Source organism: Periophthalmus magnuspinnatus, chromosome 18 (assembly GCF_009829125.3).
Source record: "Periophthalmus magnuspinnatus isolate fPerMag1 chromosome 18, fPerMag1.2.pri, whole genome shotgun sequence".
Taxonomy (NCBI): Eukaryota; Metazoa; Chordata; class Actinopteri; order Gobiiformes; family Gobiidae; genus Periophthalmus; species Periophthalmus magnuspinnatus.
This window is the reverse complement of record NC_047143.1, coordinates 13060840-13081199: the sequence shown is the minus strand read 5'-3', so window position 1 is coordinate 13081199 and position 20360 is coordinate 13060840. Positions and strand designations below refer to the sequence as shown.

The 20360-nt window shown below is 42.1% G+C and overlaps 1 protein-coding gene across 16 annotated transcripts in view; it reads right to left on the bottom strand.

Annotated features, from left to right (window-relative positions):
* Positions 1 to 45: 45 nt before the first annotated feature.
* mark2b (MAP/microtubule affinity-regulating kinase 2b) overlaps positions 46 to 20360 on the bottom strand; it is a 100812-nt gene continuing 80497 nt past the window's right edge. For 3 of the 16 annotated variants that reach the window (XM_055228941.1, XM_055228949.1, XM_055228942.1), the window contains 5 exons: positions 15968 to 16234; positions 12595 to 12621; positions 2223 to 2261; positions 1615 to 1718; positions 46 to 1548 (listed from right to left, as the gene is read on the bottom strand). In XM_055228941.1, coding sequence (XP_055084916.1) covers positions 1196 to 1548; positions 1615 to 1718; positions 2223 to 2261; positions 12595 to 12621; positions 15968 to 16234 — 790 coding nt within the window. In that variant the 3' untranslated portion in view covers positions 46 to 1195. The remainder of the gene's footprint in view (positions 1549 to 1614; positions 1719 to 2222; positions 2262 to 12594; positions 12622 to 15967; positions 16235 to 20360) is intronic. The other 13 variants (XM_033984140.2, XM_033984141.2, XM_033984149.2 and 10 more) reach the window with 8 other exon arrangements.

Here is a 20360-nt window from a genome sequence, read left to right as displayed (position 1 = left end):
AAAGGGGGAAGTAGTGTCAGTGATACATTCACTCCAGTCTATGTCATTATATCATTGTTTTTATTACTATCATCGTTATTTTTCATCATTTTGTCTTTGCTTTGCACAAAAAGAAAACAAAACAAATACATTTTTCAGGAGTTGATCACTCCCAACCCAATCCCCACCACTACAGATACAGTTTGCTCAAAACACAGTTAAAATCATGTCAATTACAGCAATGTAAAACAGAAATGTAAAAGAAATCAACCCTGAAAGAGAATATAACAGCAAAAGCCGGAAATATCATTAGAATCCGATCCCCAGCACCTTATACAAAGATCAGCGTTTAAAAGAACAAATCTCCATGGGTCTAAACTCAAACAAGTCGAAAAGGACAGTGTCATTGTGAGAAACGAAGTGTTAGGTTCTGTGACCCCTTCATGAGTGTCAGGCTCTCCACCTGCTCCACCTCCACATGTGAAAGGTGAAACACAAGGCAGCAATGACCACACCAGCCTCCAACATCAGTCTGTACAAAGCACGAAAATATAGGTTCAAATCAAAGAAGCCGAACATGTCACCACTCGTGTAGATTTGGTTAGTCCAGTGATCATTATAGGATATAGTCACACATGAACTGTCCAGTCTGTGTGGAACTCATGAGGGCACAAAGCAAGTAGCTCAATGCGAAGGCATCATGCCAAGTGACACATGGTTATGTGCCGACTTTGTGGATGAAAAAAAAGTCTTCAAAGAAAAGGCAACAATGAATCTACAACTCTCCTCTTTACGTGTGATATGCCCATCTTTTCCAGTGCACAACTTTTAAACAAGCAAGAAAAACTAAAATCATGTTGAAGTAACAAAAGGGCCTCTGGGGGCACTGTGGGAGGAGTGATGGAGATGTGCTTGTGCTGTTGAAGGGCTAGGTTCAGTCCAGACTCTCAATGGTCATGTGGAGAGTCCTGGGCTTGAGTCCTCTGTAGAACCCAGCCCAAAGCAGAACCATGAACAACAAAATAAAATAAATACAGGAGGATGGGAGTGGTCATGGGCAGAGGGCAGACATGCAGAGAACAGCAGGAAGAACCCTACAGTGTCCACAACAATCCCCACGTGGGCCCAGCTTCAGCGTTAGCTTTAGCATTAACGTTAGCTTAGGTCTCCATCTCAGTGCCCTAAACGCTCCCCCCTCCTGCTTGGACCGGCGCACTCACAGTTTGAGCTCGTTGGCAATCTTTGAGGCAATGTTCTTGAAGGCGATGGAGGTTCCGGAGATGCGTTTGAAGCGGACTCCGTTGAGCGAGAGGCGTGGCAGTTTACACACCTCCATCTCCCACTGCACAAAGTCGTCACGTGCTGGGTTTCCCGAAACACACAGCAGCATGTAGCGCTCACGCAGCTCGTACTCGCAGCTGTTGGAGTCCAGTACTTTGCGAATCTCACGCATCATCTCCGAGGGCTCCATGGACGAGGTGGTCTTCATGGACCAGGTGAAGCGCAGGGAGCGGGGTTTGGCCGAGTCCTTCTGCCCCCCAATGGCGGGAGGGGTGCCTGTCCCACCTGCTAACACACCACAGGTCAGAGATCATACTGGTCAGAAGGCACACAAGTCAGAGGTTGCACACTTACCTGTGTTCCCCGAGCCAGGAGAGGAGTTGTTCTCATCATTGTTGGAAGACAGCACTCCGCCGGAGGTCTTCTCACTTTTATCCACAGTGCTGCTCAGCATGGACCTGTGAGGACATGCACCCAGAGGACCACAGTAGACAGGAGAGAGGAAAGTTGGTCAGAAGGACTCAGAGTTTTCACAGCAAAGCTATGCAGGATGCAGGAAGGACACAAGAGGGACACGAGGAGATGGAAATGAGGGAGACAAGTCAATTTAAGAAGCCCATGTGTCTATGTGAGACGAAAAGTGTCCCAACAGCATAGAGGTCTCTCATAACAGGGACCAGGCAGTCCAGAGGCTTTACTCCGGATGACCGATCTGCTTGTAATGAGAGCATTTATGATTGAGCACCTGCCTATCCCACACAGACACATGAGCGGAGATCAGGTCCCCACACACACACTTCCATGCAAGATCATCCCAGCCCCTGATTGGCACAAACAGACCCACTTCCTGTCTCCCACCACCACAGCCATAGCTGGTCCCACCCCCTGCATTCACACCAGCCTCTGATTGGCTCCAGGCTACAGTTGTCTAGGTTTGGCGGGCATTTGCTGCTGGGTCTCACCTGCTGCCCTCATCCCGACCCTCTCCCTCATACGGACTCCTCGAGAAAAATCAACAAGTTTAGTCTTTCACACTGGGACTTTACAACTGTCATGTCCCATTTGTGCCCAGTCTACTCACACCTGGACTCCTCTGGACCTGTGCAACTACCAGGCACTGCTCCCCCTTGTTCCATACAGTGGGAGGTGTTTGTATCGATGATCGATTATCATGACTTAGATCTGGCCCTTTTAATAAGCTCCCACATTAAATTTATAGAAATACTTTTGGGTGAGTGTGTCTCTATAACCTACAAGCTACCGTTTTGTCAGATAAATCTGCTTTTCAGTAAGGCCAGTTTAATGATGTCTATGTAGGGTTAGCACCTGTTTGTCTCCATGGAAGGACATTGCCTTCCATGGAGACGATGTATGGCATTTAATCTTACATGTATTACCATTATTTTTTATTGTCTGTGTAATCCCTCAGTCGTCCAGGTCTGATCCACAGTAAAATGTCAACTGGACAAAACTTTGTAGGAGTGAAGACGTTTTGCTGCCCATCCATTCTTCACATCTTCCAACGTTTTTTCCAGTTGACAGATTTAATGGCTTTTTTAAAATTGAACATATATCTTGAAAAATATGCATTCATACCAAGAGGAGAATTCCCCGTCTACAGATCTGACTTATAACTTGGCCTGGTGGTGGTCTTCTACTTGTCTCCATGAAAAAAGATGAGTTAAAAGCCATACTGTTGAACATTCCAGGCAAAGCAACGATATCCTAACAGAAACAACCTTCAGGAAAGTTACACTGTGCGGCTTTAAGCTGAATGGATTGGAGCAGGTGCGGTGAAGTTGTATGGATTTTAAAAACACAGAGAAGCTCTTCTGGACCACATGGATGAATGAGTGAAGATGGAGGTGGACCAGTGGAAGAGGAGGAGCTCGGGTCCAGGGGAGTCTTAAGGCCTGCTTACACACACATACAAACACACGCGCACATAAACATTCTGGGTTTCATGCTTTGTGGGGACTTTAAATTACACTAGGCCTGTCACAGTAAATACTACATCGACTTAACGATATCGTTGACAATATGAAATTATTTGAACTTTTGTGTTTCTTGCACTGCTCCTTCAGATATGATTTAGGTTATGATTTTTGTGTCTATCCTTTAAAATAGCAGATAATAGATTTCAGTCCCCACACACTTGCATGCACATCCATACACAGACAGGACAATGTGTGTGTGGCTCCGGCTAAAAAAAAACCCAAACTGCATCACATGATTCCTGTAACAAAATGGTTAAAACAAAGCAACATGAGAAGAACACGACTAGATCATCAAGAGAAACTGCACATTGAAGGAGCCATTTTGTGCCTTTGGCAGGTTAGTCATTTCCAAGAGGAACCCAAAATGTCTGCCCGAGGAAAAACTGTGGGCCGACAAAGCATCATTGCGGCTAGTCAACAAGTCCAATGGTTGTTCTACACTTAACTGTAACCAGGTTCATCTTTACTAGACTAGGACTGCCCGTGCCCGTGGTCGAGAAGCAGAGACACTGGCTCAGGCCTCCTCCAAAACATTTAGAAGGAAAAAAGCTAACTTTTCTGCTTAAGGGTTGATCATTAAACAACCCTTCTGCTGATGGGTTGTCTAATGAAAATGTGAAAATGCTTTAAAGGTCCTATATTATGCTAAACTGACTCATGTGAGCTTTTACCTATGCTATAATGCTGTTACTGCCTCAAAAACTTACCTGGAGTTGTGTTTTGTTTCATTCACATGTTCAAGTAATCATGGATTATTAGCCTGTCTTGATCCTTAAAGTTTAAAATGCTTTGTTTCACCTTATGAACTGCTATACTTGTCAATACCCTAAAATAAAATATGTTGTTGATTTTATTTTTGAATATTTTAGATTTATCCTTTGTACAGTTGTCATTATAACATCTCTAATATCTGCTGGTACACCAAAGACTAAAGCAGTTTCAATGAGACTAAAACAATAGCTGTATCTTCAAAGTTTAGCAAATCCAAGGCTAAAATGATCAAAATGATTCTAGTGAAGGTGTATAAAGTTTAAAAACACAGGGGAGCACTTCCTGTATGATGACTTAATTACATCACTAGGAGGAACAGACTGTTTTTAGTTTGAAAGAAGAATACAGGCAAAATGCAGGATTTGTGTTAAATGTGTGAATGAAAAAACACACAACTGCATTATGTTTTTAATGCACTAGGTCTGAGTCTTGCTTGCTGCCATTTTATGGAAAATTGCATGCCAAACAATAACATCTCCATGGAGATGAAGAGGCTTCGGACCCTCCACCTAAAAACATACAGTGCTGTGAAAAAGTATATGCCGCTTTCTTTCTTTTCCTGCACCTTTGTCACTCTTAGCCATTTCAAATCAAGCAAACCTAAATACTAGACAAAGATAACTCACAAGTAAACACAAAATGCAGTTTTAAGTGCTGATTTTATTTATTAAGGGAAAAAAGCCACCTGAACCTATATGGCCCATGTAAAAAAAATAATTGCCCCTAAACCTGATAACTGGTTGAACCACCCTTAGCAGCAACAGCTGCAGTCAAGCGTTTGCAATGACTGGCCATCAGTCTTTCACATTGCTGTGGAGGAATTTTGGCACACTCTTCTTGGCAGAATTGATTTAAATCAGGCACATTGGAGGGTTTCCGAGTATGAACCACCTTTTTAAGGTCATACCACGTTATCTCTATTGGGTTCAGGTCTTGGACTTTGGCAAGGCCACTCCAAAACCCACTTTTTTTTTAAGCCATTCAGAAGTGGACTTGCTACAGAACCCAAGTGCGGTTCAGCTTGACGTCATGAACTGATGGCCAGACATTCTCCTCCAGGATTTGTTGGTAGAGAGCAAAGCTCATGGTTCCTTCAAACACAGCGAGTCGTCCACGTCCTGAAGCAACAAAGCAGCCCCAAATCATGACACCACCAGCACCATGTTTCACTATTGGCATGATGTTCTTTTTATCAAATGCTGTGTTCATTTCATGCCAGATGTAACAGGATGCACTCTTTCCAAAATGTTCAACTTTTCCCAAAAGCTTTGAGGATCGTCAAAATCTTTTTTGGCAAAAGTGAGATGAGCCTTTATATTCTTTTTTTGTCAGCAGTGGTTTTCGCCTTGGAACTCTGCCATGCATCCCATTTTTGCCAAGTCTCTTTCTTATGGTTGAATATTGACCTTTACTGAGGCAAGTGAGGCCTGCAGCTGTTTAGATTTTGTTCTGGGGTCCTTTGTGACCTCTTCGATCAGTCGTCTCTGTGTTCTTGAGGAAATTTTTTTGGGAAGGTTCACCACTGTACCATGCGTTCGCTGGAGTCCCAAAGATTTCAAAATGACTTTGCAACCTTTTCCAGACAGACATGTCAATTACTTTTCTTATCTGCTCCTGAATTTCTTTGGATCGCAGCACAAACTCTTGGGATCAATATGGCCTACTTCACCTTGTCAGACAGGTTATATTTAAGTGAGGGGGGCAATTACTTTTTCCACACAGGATCATATACACTCACCTAAAGGATTATTAGGAACACCTGTTCAATTTCTCCTTAATGCAATTATCTAATCAACCAATCACATGGCAGTTGCTTCAATGCATTTCGGGGTGTGGTCCTGGTCAAGACAATCTCCTGAACTCCAAACTGAATGTCAGAATGGGAAAGAAAGGTGATTTAAGCAATTTTGAGTGTGGCATGGTTGTTGGTGCCAGACGGGCCAATCTGCTCAGTTACTGGGATTTTCACGCACAACCATTTCTAGGGTTGCCCAACTATACTTACCTCTCCTTTGAAAGCCTCGCACTCTCCATTACGTGCCCCAATTGGAAAAACCAAAAAGCTGTTATATTTATAATAATTTATCGACCTCCTGGTCCATATGCCGACTTCCTGACAGAGTTTTCTGATTTCATCTCAAGTTTAGTCTTGAACTGGGAAAGGATTGTTATAGTCGGAGATTTCAACATTCATGTAGATAACGGCAGTGATTGCCTCAGTAATGCTTTTGGTGCACTCCTGGATGGGATCGGTTTCACCCAGAGTGTGAATAAGCCGACTCACTGTCACAATCACACTCTAGATCTCGTTCTAACCTATGGTATTGAGATTAATGATCTAATTGTCCTTCCTCAAAACCCTATACTCTCTGACCATTTCTTAATTACCTTTCAATTTATACTAAAAGACTATCCAGCCCCACAGAAAAAAACTATAATGAAAAGAACATTATCAGATAAATCGGTTACAGAGTTTAAAGAAATTATTGAGCCATTACTGAAAGATATGTCATGTGACAATGGCAATAATTTTAATCCAATTGTCACTGATCGATTGGTTGACAGAACAATGCTCACCTTAAAATCTGCTCTCGATGTTGTAGCTCCGCTAAAACAGAAAAGCATTAAACCAAGACCTCCGGCTCCATGGTACACGTTACAGCTCAGGACACTCAAACAACATGTAAGACGCACAGAGAAGCTTTGGCGCCGCTCGCGCTCTGAGCAGTCTCTGAAGGCATGGAAGCTCTGCCTGCTCACTTATAAGGCCGCTCTGCGGAAAGCCCGAACTAGATACTATTCAAATCTAATAGAAGTAAACAAAAATAACCCCAGATTTTTGTTCAGCACTGTAGCCAGGCTGACAAACTCCCACACTGCTAATGAGTCTCTTATCCCCTCGAACATTAGTTGTGATGACTTTCTTCACTTCTTTGATTACAAAATCACAACCATTAGAGACAAAATTAACAAAGCTACTCCAAAAATCAGCTCTGAGCAAATCCAGTCTGTAATGCCAATATCCCATATGGACCCTCTAATAATATTAGATAAATTTACTCCTGTTGATGAGGTGGAGATTACCTCAGTCATCATGTCGTCAAAACCATCAACCTGTTTGCTCGACCCTATTCCAATCAGACTCCTCAAAGAAGCCCTCCCCCTAATAATAGATTCCATCCATAACATATTAAATATGTCGTTAGAAAATGGCTACGTTCCTCAGTCCTTTAAGTATGCTGTGATTAAACCCCTTTTGAAAAAACCTAACCTAAATCCTGATGAATTAGTCAACTATAGACCTATCTCTAATCTTCCCTTCCTCTCAAAAATTCTAGAACGAGTTGTGGTGAAACAGCTCTGCCGCCACCTGCAGGACAATAATATATTTGAAAAATTTCAATCTGGATTCAGAGCTCACCACAGCACAGAGACTGCACTGCTTAAAGTAACAAATGATTTACTACTAGCTGCTGATAACGGGCTGGCTTCAGTCCTGGTCCTACTGGACCTCAGTGCAGCGTTTGACACCATTGATCACAACATTCTACTGCAGAGGTTAGAATGTGACATTGGAATCAGAGGGACCGCCCTCAAATGGTTTAAATCCTATCTATCAGATAGGTACCAGTTTGTTAGTATAAACCAGAGCACCTCTCCCTGTTCTAAAGTAGCCTGTGGTGTTCCACAAGGATCTGTGCTTGGTCCAATCCTATTTACTCTGTATATGTTGCCATTGGGTAACATTATCAGAAAACATGGCATTAATTTTCACTGCTACGCTGATGACACTCAGCTGTACTTATCAATGAAACCAAATCAGACTGATCAAATAGATAAACTCAGTGCCTGTGTGAAGGACATCAAAACCTGGATGACCTTGAATTACCTGCTCTTAAATCCTGAAAAAACAGAGGTCATTGTCGTTGGTCCCAAAGGTCAAAGAGATTCTCTGTCAGACCAGATATTCTCACTCGACAATGTGAATATAGCTTCTAGCCCTACTGTAAAAAATCTTGGAGTCCTATTTGATCATAATCTCTCATTCACAGCCCATATAAACCTAGCTTGTAAAACCGCATACTTTCACCTGCGAAATATAACTAAAATTAGAAATATTTTACCTAAAAACGATGCTGAAAAACTCATCCATGCATTTGTTACTTCCAGACTTGATTACTGTAATTCCCTGCTTGCCGCCTGCCCCAAAAGTACTATAAGGAGCCTCCAGTTGGTCCAAAATGCAGCGGCCAGAGTCCTAACAGGAACTAAAAGAAGAGACCACATCAGTCCTGTACTAAAATATCTGCACTGGCTTCCTGTCGAGCTTAGAATCAAATTCAAAGTCCTCCTCCTGACATACAAAGCCCTAAACGGTATGGCCCCATCCTATCTGCAAGATGCTATTGTCCCGTACCAGCCAAACAGAGCACTCCGCTCTCAGAATGCAGGACTATTAGTGGTTCCTAGAGTGTCCAAAAGTACAGTGGGAGGGAGAGCATTCAGTTACCAAGCTCCTGTGCTATGGAATCAACTCCCTGCTGATGTTAAACAGGCCCCCACAGTCTCTGTATTTAAGACCAGGCTTAAAACCTTCCTCTTCGGTATAGCGTATGACCAGGTTACTTAGTGAGGGAGTTAGGGTTATTAAAACCCGGGATAAGATAAGCTGCAGTAGGAGTAACTAGCTGGGGGAAGTATGGCAACCTGAGCACTATCCTCTACTTTGCCCTATTTTCTCATCAGCAATGCTATTCACATGTTGTCCCCTGTCCCACTCCCCCTGTGGAGTGTATCTCTTTCAGATGCCCCGATGACAGTTGGACCTCCTCCTTGCCTGGCTCTCCTCCTCCTCGCCCGGCTCTCCTCCTCCTCGTCTGGTCTCCTGGCCGATTTCTTATGTTGTCTGATTTTTCCTGTTGTGTCTGATTTTTCTTGTTGTGTCTGATTCTTCCTGTTGTTTTGTTTTTTGTGTCTTGGCGGCACGGTGACTGAGTGCCATCACTCATGTCTCACAGCAAGAAGGTTGGTTCGATCCCCGGGTCACCAGGCCTTTCTGTGTGGAGTTTTTCATGTTTCTCCCCGTGTCTGGATGGGTTTCCTCCGGGTACTCCGGTTTCCCCCATCAACCAAAACATGAACGCCCTTCGAGACAACTGTTGTTGTGATTTTGGGCGTTACAAAAATAAATGAATTGAATTGAATTGAATTGAATAGGGTTTACAAAGAATGGCGTGAAAAGGGAAAAACATCCAGTATGCGGCAGTCCTGTGGGCGAAAATGCCTTGTTGATGCTAGAGGTCAGAGGAGAATGGGCCGAGTGATTCAAGCTGATAGAAGAGCAACATTGACTGAAATAACTCGTTACAACCGAGGATGCAGCAAAGCATTTGTGATTTCTGTTGAGACATTCAAATAGTAGAGTCAGAATTTGACATACACAGAATGAGAACATGGATCCATCATGCCCTGTTACTACTGTGCAGGCTGCTGGTGGTGGTGGTGTAATGGTGTGGGGGATGTTTTCTTGGCACACTTTAGGTCCCTTAGTGTCAATTGAGCATCGTTTAAATGCCACGGGCTACGTGAACATTGTTTCTGACCATGTCCATCCCTTCATGACCACCATGTACCCATCCTCTGATGGCTACTTCCAGCAGGATAATGCACCATGTCATAAAGCTCGAATAATTTCAAATTGGTTTCTTGAACATGACAATGAGTTCACTGTACTACAATGGCCCCCCACAGTCACCAGATCTCAACCCGATAGAGCATCTTCGGGATGTGGTGGAACGGGAGCTTCGTGCCCTGGATGTGCACCCCACAAATCTCCATCAACTGCAAGATGCTATCCTATCAATATGGGCCAACATTTCTAAAGTATGCTTTCAGCACCTTGTTGAATCAATGCCACGTAGAATTAAGGCAGTTCTGAAGGCGAAAGGGGGTCAAACACCGTATTAGTATGGTGTTCCTAATAATCCTTCAGGTGAGTGTAGGTTTGGATAGTATTCTTAACAAATAAAATCATCACAGAAAAACTGCATTTTATGTTTACTTGGATTATCTTTGTTTAGTATTTAAATTTGTTTGATGATTTGAAACAGTTAAGGAAGGGGGGAACAGTTAAAGAACAGTTCAGGAAGGGACAAATACTTTTTCACAGCACTGTACCGTTATTCCCAGATCATTAAAGAGGAGGTATTTTACTTCTATAAGATATTAACTGCTAACAACAAAATATTTAGATCACCATGTTACCATTTATTGTTTTGAAAATGCTATATTTATTGAAAACAACATATTAACATGTTTTCTAACTTTCACTTTTGTTTCTGATGCTCCGAGTCTTCCCTCCATCTGCTCCCCACGCCATGTCACTCCCCCTTCAGTACGCAATCACAACACAATCAGCATGCATCCTGCTAATGAAACTATTGCACATCTCATCAGGTTTGTCAAGTGGTAGTGTATTGCTTTGGTATATTTATGGGAGCATGGATAATGTAGGCTTGTAGACTGAGCATTGAACAGAATCTTACAGCTAACCTTAAGGAGTGTTCGAATAGGACCTGAGTGAGATTGCTAGATTTTTTTTTACATAATACCCCATCTTTTAAGGCATAATAACTGGAATAGTCGAACAGCGATTGTCCTGGAGAAGGCTTGAGCTGGGTTTTCTGCAGTGCTTGTAGTCACCACCAGAGGGAGCAGTGGACCAAACCTGATAGGGTGTATTTGTTAAACAGTAACGGTGACACAAGCCATCCACATGTGCTGCTTGTGTTAGCGGTTAGAGGCAGAGGAAACAGAGCTGTGAAGAGGAGGAGCGCCCTCATGCCTCCCATCCCACTCCTCCCATACCAGGAACCTCAAGGACATGTCCCCAAGAAGACGATAGTTTAATTAGATGTGAACCCAGTCACTCACACCCCTCACTTTTACACTATTTCTACCCTTCTACCAACATTATTACAGTCATTTTCTTATTAAAGGGCCCATATGACACCATTTTCTGACCTATGTTATGTTGTTTCCTCATCAAAAACAGTTCTCTCAACCTGAAAACCTGGTGTTATCACGTGGTGATACAGGAAATGCTCCATTGTATTTTTAAACTCCATACACCTTCACTAGAATCTTTTTGAGAAATTTCAGCTCTGAATTTGGCAATCTCTATTGAACAAAAGGTAAAAGGTAGCTATCACGTTCCACTACATAACATCACAAAGTGGAACAGGGCATTTTGAGCTTTGGAAATGTGGAAAGACTAATAGTAAAAAGAATGCTCAACCATGTGTGAATGAAACAAAACACAACTCCAAATATGTTTTTGAGGAGGTAACAACATTACAACATGGCTTAAGGCTCAAAAATGTAATTTTTGCGTAATATAGGACCTTCAGATAATGATTAGTTGGAATTGACATGGGATATGATACACTGTTGTTATTTTAAAGATTAAAAATGCCCAGTAGACTGTGTTCATGTGACGTCACTGCATTGGGCAGAGTGAGTGGTTTTAAATTGAGGTGTGGGCTGGTCAGAATTCTATAATAGCATTTGCTTTTTAAAAGGTGCAATATGTCACTTTACTGATGGCAGGTCTGCCACCTCATGACATGAAGGCATTATTACTTTGCCTGCAATGTTCCACAAGTATTTTTGATCAAGTGTTTTTACTTAAGTAATAAAAGAGCGCATGTAATAAAATAAATGCAGTATATGTTTAATGCCATACTGTGGAACATTCCCTGGAGGTCCATGGTAATGAGGATATTAAGTCATATTAGAATGTTCTTACCTCATCAAAAACATACCTGGAGTTGTGTTTTGTTTCATTCACACATGTTTGAGTAATTTTATTAGTCTGTTTACATCTCCAAAGCTCAAAAAGCTCCTTTTCAATATGTGATGTCATGAAGTGGCACTTTTAATCTTAAGAGCTACCTTTAACCTTTCAGTTCAGCAGAGATAGGCAAGTAGGCAGAAGTGTTTTCTGTTTGGAAGAAGAACTCAAAGAGAGTTCTGCCTAAATATGCAGGATTTGTGTGTTTAACATGTGTGAATGAAACAAATCACAACTCTAGGTATGTTTTTGATGAGGAGATAACATTATAACAGATCAGAAAATAGCGCAACATGGGCCCTTTAACATGTGAATGTAACCTATGATTATTGTCTATAGCTGTACTGTTCTGCTGTATGGTTTATCTTGAGGAGAGTGGGTTTAGTCATGTTTAGTATTGTCTATTCGGCTTGTATCTGTTGAGCTAAATGAGGTGAGGATGTGAGGAGGGGTGAATGAGGTGAGGGGCCGGTGAACATGAGAACAGTTAGATGCGTTGTGAAGAGTTAGTGAGAGCTCATGTCTGAAGAGGAGAAATCAAAAAGGGCCCACGGCACTCAGACCGGCAACTGTTCCAAAAACAACGAGCCAACCACAGAAAAAAGAAGAGGAGGCGGCTCAAAGGCACAAGGGAAGAAGCTGCACAGACACCAGACCAGAGGAGAGAGGTAGGAGCATGGAGATGGGACGGGGGGGCTGTGGGTCAGTGCCTACCTTCGTGGAAACCTGAACGACAAATTTCTACAAAAACAGAGGGATAAAGAAAGAGAGAGAAATGTATGAACCGTTGTGACAACACAGAGGAGCTGCCTTCTGATTGGTTCACGGCTCAGTATTGGGATTGGTCTTAAGATTCAAAATAAGTGCTACACTTCAGATGCTTTCAATTTCCTGTTTAAATGGTGAGCCTAAAAGGGGAGGTACCTGACAGGGGAGGTCTGCAACTCAGTAACTCTTGACTCACAATTTTTCAACAATTTTTCCTATATAGCAGACAAAAGCATAACTGATACGTTGCAGTAACATCACACTAGGGGGGTTCGGCATGTATGTCTATGGTGGAATGTTCGGCAGTTACCATGGTAACACAATGCACACATTAGCAAACACTGCCAGATAAGTTTTAAGATGGTCTGAAAGCTCAAGCAAAAATACAAAATTGATTTAAACAACGTATTTTCCTGAATCTAATCAATATGAGCGTTCATGGTCCTGTTTTAGGGTTTGTTTTACAGAGTGACTGAAAAACAGTTGGCTAATGCTAGCTAGCTTTAAACATACGTTATGAAAGGTAATTGTCTGTTTTTTGATCAGAAAAGAAAATCGAAACAACAAAATAAAGCTAGAAAACCAGTTTGCTAAAAACAGTTGGCTAATGCTAGCTAGCTTGTGAATGTATGTGCAGTTTAACAAGTCTCTCAAATAACATTCATCTATTCTAGCTCTGGCCAAGTCAGTTTTTCTGGTCAGATTGTTTTAAAACAAAGCTTAGATTAAAGTCTCATAGAGCACTGCAAAGTAACTGCAAAGTATCAATAATAAAGTCTTCTTTAAAGGGTGACACGAATGCAATTCAGAAAAAAGAGGGGAACTGCAAATAAAGCTTGTATTAAGAGGTCAGTGGGGGTGGATTTGTTAATAGAATTAGTTGGTTTAAGTCCCTATAAGTTTACCTTTGAACAACCTCTGAAATAAAAACAATAGAAATGTGCACAAATGGAATGTCTTTGGGGAAAACACTGAACAAGCCCCATCTTAGAAGCCTCAGCTGTTCTGTGGAAAAGACTTCAGACAACAGGATCTGGGAGTCAAAACAGTCCAACAGACAACAGATTAAAAAACAAAAAAAGTCTTTTCACTGGTTAGAGTCTTCACCCACCAGCCCCAACCAGTAGACACAGTTGTTGTACACTTGGTCAAGACATTTCAGCCATTCTGCCCTGCCCATGTATGAATGTGGTGTGTGTGTGTGTGTGTGTGTGCGTGTGTAGGGGTGTGTGGGTGTGTGTGTGTGTGTGTGATTATAACGTCAAAGCTTTTATTACCATTACTTTTGTTATATTGTAATGTGTGAATAACTGTCCAAGTAATATCCTGAGTGGTGGATCAACCAGTGGAATGTTTGCACAATTTTTAATTTGATATTTTTTTTACACTGTAGACTCTCTGAAGACGACAAAACTATGAATGGACCCAATGAATGTAGTAAACTAAAAAGTGTGAAAAAACTTCAAAAGAACCAAAATTTGCTTTGTTCACTGCTTTGCACTTTTAGCATTCCGCTATTGAACCCTAACAAGGCACAGTTGTAAAATGAAAAACATTTCAGATAACTTGTCTTATCCACTTGATTAGCTGTATATATAAACACTGTCATATTCCAAACAGGAAGTGAGCACGGGCGCAGTTCCAGGTCCAATTCACTTTCTGTTGAAAAAACATCACCCCTCTCTCAGCAGTAGCTGCTGCTGTCAGACTGGTCATTTTGGTCTTAAAATGTTTGTATTAACTCACTCTACATGATCCTGGAGGTTTTATGTCATAATTTCATCCCTAAATAAAAATGACAACATCAATGACAGACAGATCAGATGCCTTCTTTCTGTGAGGTTGCTCCTGCTAGCTGTTACTAAGTGTTCACTCCCAGCTAAACCAGTGGTCCAGGCAGGAAGAGGCTTTACCTTTAGCACCCTGCAGCCCGATTGGCTCTTTGGTTTCTAAAATGCTTGCTGTTGAAATTCCAAATGTAACTCTGCTAATTCCCCACTCTAACTGCCAACCTCAGTGAGCTTCATTTGGCTGGAGCTGAATGCTATAAATGACGTCACACTCACTTTATCCCCTTCTTTATGCAGTCTATGCTCACACCAGATTGATAAAATAGTCTCGTTGAAAGCAATTGGGAAAAGGTGGAAAGCTGTGATAACATTTGATTCTGATTAGCTGCAGTTTCACAATGGCGAAAAAAAGTGCTAAATAGGCTGAAGGTTACTGTTGCCAGGTTTGTTTTCATTCGACTGGGTGCCTCACCTTTGGGTCTGTCCCAAACCACAATGATTGCTCTGCACCACTGATGGCTAATATACATAGATAATATACACATATTTAGAGCTAGAATTTTTTTTTGCTAGATAATTCAGATTCTGCTTCATATATTTAATGTCTTCTGTAATAAACACAGACAAATGCATTGCATGAGTAGGTGTGTTCAAATTTTTGACTGACACCTCAAGTGATTTTTATTTTGTCCTCTTGCTGTAAGTGGGGAGAATGTCCCGTACAATGTGTGGATGCTGAGCTGTGGCCATGAGGAGAGCACATACATGAACATGGCACACATGCAGTCCAATACAATACCACCACAGTTCAGTCTGGAGGTGTCCCCAGCACCACTATTTTTAGACAGGCAAAGTGATATCTGAGGTAACTATGGAAATCATTGCTCAGAGACAGTATCAGTACGAGGGAGGTGTGCGAGCTCCGCCTCCTCCATTCACACAGCTGCTCTGGTTCTTTCCTCTGGCACCTCTCTCTCTTTGCACAACACAAAATTATCTAAATGGCTGCTCTGGGGGCAGTGACACCAAACTGATCCTAAACACTGAACCTAATGGAACTCACTTCCGGAACTGCCGGAAACCACTCTGGTTCCGAAAGTTAAAATTCCATTTACTTTTCCCATAGACTTTTTGAAAAATTCAAGTTTGAAGGCATCACTGACGCTAACCAGTTGTGTTAACTAATATCCATAACGTGGTTGGTTTAAGTTCGAAAATCACATTTAAAAGCAAGATTAGGCAAAATATTTTAATAACTTAGCTGTTTATAATGTTTCATAAACCAATTTTTTATAAAAGCACAGGTCCTGTGGTCATTAGTTACACATAGCTGCCTAGTCTTTCAAACTTTTAAAAAGATGATGGGAATTTTACTTTCGGAACTAGAGACGGGCTGTCACTGTTAGCACACAGATGACCTTGGGCTGATCACTCACAAGTCAAACTGTTTTCCTCACTTCATATCTTCAGACAGTTACCATGGTGATACTCAGCTCCACATGTGAACCGGGTGCTGGGGTCCTACTCACCTGCGCACAAACTTGGAAGTGAACTTGCTGAAGATGCCCGTGGCTCCATGCGTGCGGCGAGCCTGGCTGTTGCCGTGAGAAAGAGAGGGGGAGGCGGGGCCCCCCGGATAGGCGGAGCCCTGCTGGTCTCGAGCCCCTCGCTGCTGTCCTGCATGGAAGGTGCTGCGGATGCCCACGCCTCGGGAGAAGTTGTTGCGGTCAGACACGGCTGCACTGCTGATGTTATGGGCTGAAGGGGACGCTCCAGGAGCGCGTTGGGTTGGGGCACTAGGGAAACACACAGAGTCAAACACAGGACAACAATACACACACACTAGGGATGGGCAGGTATGGATTTTTGGAGCAGATACTGATATCCAGTATTTGGCCCGCTGCTGTGGCCGATAATGGGTATTTGCCAATACCATATTTAGCGTTTAAAATCCATAATATGGTTCAAATTGTATCTCAACTTCAACTTAAGATCACAAAAAAACTTTACACTTTTGTGAATATACATATAACACTCATAGCAGTATAGTATGCAGTGAATATCAATATTGGCATTGGGTGATATTGATACGGAGTCACCAATGTTATTATCAGCCAATACCAGAACCGATATATCTCCCATCCCTAACACATTACTGGGCAGAACAACCTGTACAAGAATAGTTTTCTAAATGATAAAGAGCATAAACCAGGTGGTGTAATACAATAGGCAGGCACACACACACACGCACACATACTGGACACATCCCCGGAGAAGCACCAATACAACCATACAGTCATAGCTCCATCAACACAAACTAAACCAATTAAACATCTAAAACATCTCAAGACCATGGCTCTTCTGGTGTGAAATATGGAGCACCATATTGAGAACACAGCAGAATTTGTGAGCAAAATCAATCAATGATCAATGATTCAGATGAGACCATGGTTTCATTCGATGTGACCTCTCTTTTCACTTGTATCTCCACAGCTGTATTGATGGAGGCAGCAAAGAAGAGGTTACTGCAGGATACTAAACAAAAAGAAAGAACTAAACTGACACTGGACCAAATCTGCAAACTGCTGGAAATTTGTTTACCATATATTTCCAGTTTAGAGGGAACTTCTACAGGCAAATCCATGGCTGTGCCATAGGCTCAGCAGTCTCTCCTATTCTCTTGTACATGGAACAATTTGAACAGGATGCATTGGCCCCATTTCTAGGCACTCCACCCACGCATTGGTATCGATATATGGATAACAATTCGACAAAAATCGAAATTCAAGATTTGGAACCCTTTACTGCACATATTAATGCTGTGGATCCAAACAAAGTTCACACAGGAAGAGGCCATCGTAAATTGTGCAGTAACTATAGGAGAGGACTGGTGTCTCCAGGAAGAAGTCTTCAGGAAACCCACACACACTGACCAATACCCGCTGTTTGATTCACACCATCCACTGCAGCACAAACTGGGAGTTATCCGTACTCCCAGACCTCAAGTGGTACCAACAAACACAGAGGAAAAAGTGAAGGAGGAACAACATGTGGAGAATGCCCTCTCTGCTTGTGGTTATCCAAAATGGGCCTTCAATAGATCTAAGAGAGCTAAAAAAAAAAAAAAAAATAGCACAACAGGGAATCTGAATCTAGGATAGGCGTAACTATACTTTACACAGTGAGTGTGTCTGAAAAACTTTAGAGAATCTTCAGACAGTATGAGATTCCAGTCTATTTCAAACCTACAAACACTTTAAGACAGAAACTGGTTTCACCCAAAGGACAAAACCCCATGCTATAAATAAAGCAATGTGGTCTACTCCATTCAGTGAAGAGTGCAGTGAGCGTTACATTGGGGAAACTAAACAGCCAGTTTCAATGTGGTTAGCCCCTCCCTTCAGATAGATATAAGGTAGTGTCCACCAGCAATCTGACCAGAACTGAAGAGGCAGTTTGGATGAGCAGTGAAATGTGTTCACCCCTACAAAAATTTGTCCAATTGACAGCTGTCTTTTTCTATAAAGCAATTAAAATAACACAGGTCAAAACTTAATATGACCTGTGAGAACTGAATAGAATCCAGATGGCTGACGCATAGTGAGACAGACAGAAATGCACTGTAAGTAATTTCACAGCACTTTAACATAACCAGAACTACTGTCAATAGTTCAGAACATATTTTACATAAGACCCCATGGAGACACTGGGAGGGACATTTCAAAACATGTTTGTAGAGGTCTAAACTACAGGGTTAGCAGCTTTTACACCCAATAAAACCCTATGGAGACAAAGGGACAGTTTCGTCTCTACAGAGGATATTTTCCAACCTAAATAATTGCAATTATTACAACTGTGTTTTCGGCCTCAGTGCTCCTGTGTCTTGAACAGACTATGGAGAATGTTGTTGACTAGGAGGACAGGTGGAGGGAGGGGCTCAGAGAGGAGTCTGCTGTTACCTTCTCTCCTGTGTTCCCAACCAGCTTCTGAACAGGCCCAGCTCACTGATGGAGGGAGGGGAAGGGGCATGCAACAGAACAAGGCTTACCCAGGAGGACACACAGCACCCAGCACCTGGCACAGCAACCAGCACCTACAGCATGCACAGCACGCAGCCAGGTACAGTACATTGTTGGTTTTCAGATTGTAGAATGTGATGTCGTCATACTCCCAGATGGGGGCAAGAGACAGATTATCCTATGGATTGCATTGTATTTTTCCATAAAATATCCAAAAATTATTTTAGCTGTTGTCACTTCTGAGTCCATCAGCTGATTGAAACAATCGTTTAAGTAGTTTAATTCTAACGAAGTTATAAGTATGACAGACGGTGTGCAAGGTTGACACAAGGCTAAGATAGCTTTGGTAGTGATTGGCAGTTATTGAGATACACACACTGGTAAAACAATATAACAAGTAATTACGAGATATTTACATACAGTGGCTTGCAAAAGTATTCATACCCCTGGAACTTTTTCACATGTCGTCACATCACAACCACAAATTTAAATAGATTTTCTTAGCATTTTATATGAATGAGCAACACAAAATGGCACACAAGTGTTAAGTGGAAGGAAATATTTTACAAGATTTTATTTTTAAAATAAAAAACATAACAAGAACCAGTGCAGCGTGCAAAAGTATTCAGCCCCCTTTTTCTTGAATGCAACCAATTGCTTTTAGAAGTTGCCTGATGATTTTGGAAAGATTGAATGTTGACCTAATGACTAAAAAGAGTCCACCTGTGTGTAATCTTGTCTCAGTATAAATGCAGCTGTGCTGTGAAGGCCACAGATGTTTGTTAAGAGAGTGTTGGGAAGCAAACCACAAAATGAAAGGAGCACACCAAACAGGTCAGAGAAAAAGTTGTGGTGAAGTTGAAAGCAGGGCTTGGATCTAAAAAGTGTTTCCCAAGTGTTGAACTCTGTTCAATCCATCATCCAGAAATAGAAAGAGTATGGCACAAACTGCAAACCTACCCAGACATGGCTGTCCACCAAAACATACAGAACGAACAAGAAAAGAACTCATCAGAGATAGGCCCATGGTGACTCTGGAAGAGCTGCAGAGATCCACAGCTCAGGTGGGGAATCAGTTCACAGGACAACTATTAGTCGTGCACTACACAAATCTGGTCTTTATGGAAGTGGCAAGAAGAAAGCCACTGTTGAAAACCATCCATAAGAAGTCTTGTTTACAGTTCACTAGAAGTCATTTGGAAGACACAGCAAACATGTGACATAAGGTGCTCTGGTCTGATGAGACCAAAATCAAACTTTTCGGCCTAAAAGCAAAATGCTACGTATGGAGGAAAACTGCACATCACTCTGAACACACCATCCCCGCAGTCAAAATGGCGGTGGCAGGGTGCTTTTCTTCAGCTGGAACAGGGAAGCTGGTCAGAGTTGATGGGAAGATGGATGGAGCTAAATACATGGTAATCTTGGAAGAAAACCTGCTGGGGTCTGCATAAGACTTGAGACTGGGGCAGAGGTTTACCTAACAGCAGGACAACGACCCTAAACATAAAGCCAAAGAGACAATGGAATGGTTTAAAGCAAAACATATATACATTCATAATATATTCATATTCATTCCATTAGAAAGGCCCAGTCAGTCTAGACATAATCCAATTGAGAATCTGTGGCAAGATCTGCAGTTCACAAACAGTCTAAACTCTGACAGAGCTTGAACTGTTTTGCTAGGAAAAATGGGCAAAAATTTCAGTCTGTATGTGTGCAAAGCTGGTGGAGTCATACCCCAAAAGACTTGCAGCTGTAATTGCAGCAAAAGGTGGTTCCTCAAATTTACTTAGGGGGGGTGAATACTTTTCCTCACTGCACTTTTCAGTTTTCCATCCATCCCATCCATTTTCTTTCGCTTATCCAGTGCTGGGTCGAGGGGGCAGCAGTCTAAGCAGGG